The 4,912-nt window shown below is 44.4% G+C and overlaps 1 protein-coding gene across 1 annotated transcript; it reads left to right on the top strand.

Annotated features, from left to right (window-relative positions):
* The first annotated feature begins 1,285 nt into the window (after positions 1–1,285).
* LOC147431454 (uncharacterized) lies at positions 1,286–2,211 on the top strand. The gene is made up of 2 exons (XM_086494047.1): positions 1,286–1,940; positions 2,024–2,211. The coding sequence occupies exons 1-2, from the start codon at positions 1,286–1,288 to the stop codon at positions 2,209–2,211; spliced, it is 843 nt and encodes a 280-aa protein (XP_086350173.1).
* Positions 2,212–4,912: the final 2,701 nt, after the last annotated feature.

The raw sequence follows: 4,912 nt of genomic DNA, 5'->3' as shown, positions 1-4,912 counted from the left end.
AAGAAGAGAGTTTTAACGTCGTAGGAAACTATCCCAAAAGACGTTAAAGATTAGGTTAGATGTAGACTTACGTTAAATTAGATTTAGGTTTATTTTTAGTTAGATTTACGTTTATTTAGATTTACGCTTATTTACGTTAGATCGAGTCCACGCAAGAATTACTTACGGTTTAGGGTTTAGAGTTAGACGAACAGTGAAAAGATCTACTATGAAAAGATGTTAAGATGCTGTGAAGTGCTACAGCTACAGAAGAGGCAAAGGGGTTTTGTCCACTACATGCAGTATCATGTAGACGTGGGTGTGTAGATTTCTTGTACCCACAAATATAGGTATTGACCAATATAGATGAGATTATAACCCGGTGGTTTTGATCTCCGTGCACCTCTAGACCGAGGTGTGCAGGGATTGGACATGACTAGAGAATGTGAGGTAAAGAGAGAGAGAGAGAGAGAGAGAGAGAGAGAGAGAGAGAGAGAGAGAGAGAGAGAGAGAGAGAGAGAGAGAGATAAGACGAAGAATGCCAACAGAATATTAAATTTGTTGTCCAGGTTATAAGTTTTTTATCCTCATTATGAGTAGCGACGAGGATGTGGGACCGTCCAACCGAAACACCTATCTCTCAACGAGGGTCTTATGTCCTTGTAATCAATGCAAGCATGCTGTGCGATGGACAAGACGTGTTTCTTTGGAGCACGTTCGTGAATTTGGCGAGTTCGATCCATCTATTATAGATCGAGTTGTTGCCAATTATAACTCGTCGGACTCTGACGCTGGCCAACAAGCAGCAATCTTGCAACCCAATAGACGTGTTCGCAGGCGCTTTGGTCAAGCAACATATGTGAGGCCACAAGATGTAGCCTCTGACAGCTCGGGGGATGATCATGCAGAGCACATTCCCAACGAGGCAATGTTTGCGCCCGAGATTGATGAAATGATCGAGACGATCATGGATTTAGAAAGGCTTATCTATGATGATATGAAAAGTGAAGCCGATACGCCATTGTATAATGGAGCACGTATGACTAGATTGAAAGCACTCCTGGTTCTTCTCAACATGCAGGCAAAGTTTGGATGGAGTGACACTAGTGTCACAGCGCTTTTCAGGTGATCTATTACAATTAGTTTACTTTAATAAAACTCTAAATGTATAATGATCTGATAGATTTTTACACGACTGTATCATATTTTTATGTTGTGTAGATTGCTGAAAGAGCACATACTACCAGCTGACAATGTGATGCCAGATTCCTGAGATGAAGCAAGAAAGATTTTGCGAAACTTGGGGATGGATTACAATTCTATCCACGCTTGTCCTAATGACTGCATTCTTTTCAGAGGGGAATACATAGACATGGAGAAGTGTCCGAAATGTGATTCCGAAAGATATCGAGTAGATCTCCACGGGACAAAAATTCCACAAAAGGTTTTGCAACATTTCCCTCTGCTTCCTCGCATCAAGCATTTCTTCGAATGTAAGTCCATGGCCGCCCTAGCATCATGGCATGAGGAGAATAAATCTTCGGATGGTGTGCTACGAATTCTTGCAGATTGCGTAGCGTGGAAACATATAGATGGAACATGGTCGGATTTTGCCAGGGAAGCTCGAAATTTGTGCTTAGGCCTGGCTATGGATGGCGTAAATCCATTTGGTCAAAGATCAACATCTTACAGTGTATGGCCCGTTGTCATCGTCAACTACAACATTCCCCCGTGGTTGACTAAGAAGAAGGGGCACCTATGGCTAAGTTTGATTGTGCCAGGGCGATATAAAGTGGGGAATATGGATGTGTATCTTCTTCCACTATTGGAAGAGCTACAACAATTGTGGATTGGCATAGAGGTGGTGGATATGAGCCGACACACAGGACGACGGAATGCTTTGATCAGAGGCATTCTAATGTGGACCATGCATGACTATCCCGGGCTAACAGAATGCTCAGGTGATCTATTGACACTCCTCACTCAGACACTGTAAATCTTGTTTTTTCCCATAGTTGATCTATTATCATGTGTATACATGCAGGGCTTCAAACAAGCGGATACAGAGCATGTGTCACATGTGGACCTAGACTGAATGCACGTATGGCACCCTCACTGAAGAAGCAAATCTACGAAGGTCATCAAGCGTATCTTCCAGAGAATCATGTGTTACGCGACGGCTTTTTGGGAAGAGAGCCACCAAGGATGTCTACACAAGCATGGTTAGAGTAGAAGGAGATGTGCGATGACGGATTGCCTCCAGGGATGAAGAGACTATCTCTATGGTACGAGTTACCATACTGGCCCCGACTCATGATCAATCACTTGCTCGATCCAATGCACATATTCAAGAATGTGGGTAATCTACTGTGGGACCATCTGACCGGCAAGAAAGATACTTTGGGAGCCAGAGTTGACCTTAGAAATGTGGATCGTATGGAGCAATATTGGCCGCAAACAGCGTCTGATGGATCGATAAAACTCCCTAAAGCACCATGGATTTTCACCGGAGCCCAAGAACGCAAAGTAAAAGAGACCATTCGATCTTTGCGGACCCCCACTGGCGTAATGCACTCGCTCCGAACGTGTTTTACTAAAGAAGGAAAGCTTACCGGTTTGAAGTCACACGATTGGCATAAAATGTGTCAGGTACGTTCATAGTGGACTTTAATATCATTGCATAAAATGTGGACTTTAATATCATTGCTGCACATACTTTACAGTTTATTTTACCGGTTGCCATTGAGGGATTCTCGACATCCGTAACACAATCTACAAACTTGCAAAGCTGGTGCAATGGATCTCACAAAAGGAGATCAACGTAGACTCCATACCATTCGCCAAACTAAATGCTGCGGAGCTTGTGTGCATGTTTGAGAAACATTTTCCTACTACAATGCTAACCATTCAGGTGCATCTTCTTGTTCACATAGTTGATGAGGTGGAAATAGCTGGCACAGTTCATTCCAGATGGATGTTCTTCTTAGAGCGTTTCATGAAAACGCTTAAGGGATATGTGCGTCAAAAGGCACGTTCGGAGGGTAGCATGGCAGAAGGTTGGTTGGTATCAGAGTCCCTAGTGTACATTGGAGAGTGGCTAGACGGATTTGATAAATCCCGGGACACGCTATGGCGAACCATAGATGATGAGCGCATATCTGGGATTGTCATGTGCAATCTCGGTGTTGAGAAGAAGATGACGGAAGATCTAGAGGCTAAAATCAACCGATTTTGCATGCTTCACAATCCAGTGATGCAAAAGTGGATTTCACAATATGAGGATGCAAAGCAAGAGCGACAAAGGGCACGAATCGAGTGGAGACGGGGAAGACGACCACCGATGCACTATCCAGCGGTTCTGGAGAGCCTACCAACCTTCATGAGCTTAAGATGGTTGCACAACCAATTGAAAAGCGCACAAAAATGCGGTGACGAAGTGACTGAAGCAGAGTGGGAGTACTCTCGGGGTTGCGCGACCAAGGTAAGTTTGCAATGTACGACTAGCAAGTGACTTTATTTATAAACGTTTGAACGGCCACTCATAATCTTTGTTCGTTGTAGTATAAGTCATACACAGCAGCATGGTGTGAAGGTCGACATTTTAGGGTGGAACGAATCGACAAAAAGCGTTTTACTCAAGATTGTGGAATCATGGCAAAATTTGAACAGTCTAGTCGACGAGGTTCCTCTGATGCAGATCCTGTGGTGGCGGAACTCACTTACTTCGGCACGCTGCAAGAGATTTTGAGGATCGATTACAGAGGATTTTTTGTCAACTTGTTCGACGTGCAATGGTTCAAGGTAATCATGGAGGGTCGCAACGCTACTGTGCGTAGAGTCGAGTCTGGTTTTCTTGAGGTGGATTCTACTAAGAAATGGACTGACCTAAGAGACACTTTCGTACTACCCGAGCATTGTGAACAAGTAAGTATGTAAATAGTTAACATCCCCCTTTTACAAGTTATGTGCTTGAAAGCTCTCATGTAAGTTATGTGGCTCTAGCAGGTAATATTTCATCCTACAAAGTCTACATCAAACTGGTGGTACGTCATAGAGGTAGCCCCTCGTAGTGCAAGGACGTATGAAGGCTACCATGTGCCAATCACAACGACATCAATGGAGGAGATCAGAGAAGATGCTCAATCAGAAGCCGCTGCGGTGGTGCCAGACGAGCATCAAGATGCTACTACTCTATATGGGGTGCATGCAGAGGAGCTACAAAATGAAACAGAGGATATGTGTTTAAACGGAGAGCTCTATATAGATATAGGAAGTTATGCTGAGTTATGCGAGGATGAGAGAGAGATCTCTTAAAGCCACAAATATTGTATTTGAACAATTTTGCTCCGTGTTGTAAAAGCTCTGGCTCTCTAAGTACCTTCCATGGTGTATAACGCTCTTTTCTACTCGCGCTCACATCTTTTGATTGAAAATTCTGAGTTTTCGACTTGCCTCTTCTATCACTCAATTCATTGCGTCATTGTATTTATATGCGTCATTACGTCATTGTATTTAATGGTCTTTGCGTCATTGTCTACTCTATTCATTCAATATTAAGTTTAAATATTCGTGTGTTTAATGCAGGTATGGATGATGAGGAGTTTCTTTCTTCTTTGTCACCGCAGCAGAGACAGTGGTACGTGGAGCGTCATCGCTCTGGCGCATCATCGCGCGTTCCTACTCCATCCGCATCTCCCTCTCTTTCGGAGCATTCGGCGCGCTCCGAAGCTTCGGCGTCGACGAGACGAGCTTCACACTCGTCTAGACACCGGCGCTCTAGTGGTGGCGGTGGCGGTTGTTGTGGGGATTCCGCCACCGATGCCTCCACACCGCCTCATGTTTGACGAGGCTCTTTACCCTCCCCTTCTTTGCCTGCCCCCACACCAGCCACAGCATCACCATCTACGCCAGGTTTTGCACGGCTGACTGTTCC

Source organism: Adiantum capillus-veneris, chromosome 21, assembly GCF_014529385.1.
Source record: "Adiantum capillus-veneris isolate H3 chromosome 21, ASM1452938v2, whole genome shotgun sequence".
In the NCBI taxonomy this organism is placed as follows: domain Eukaryota; kingdom Viridiplantae; phylum Streptophyta; class Polypodiopsida; order Polypodiales; family Pteridaceae; genus Adiantum; species Adiantum capillus-veneris.
The sequence above is the reverse complement of the archived record's forward strand: the minus strand, read 5'-3'. Positions and strand labels throughout refer to the sequence as shown.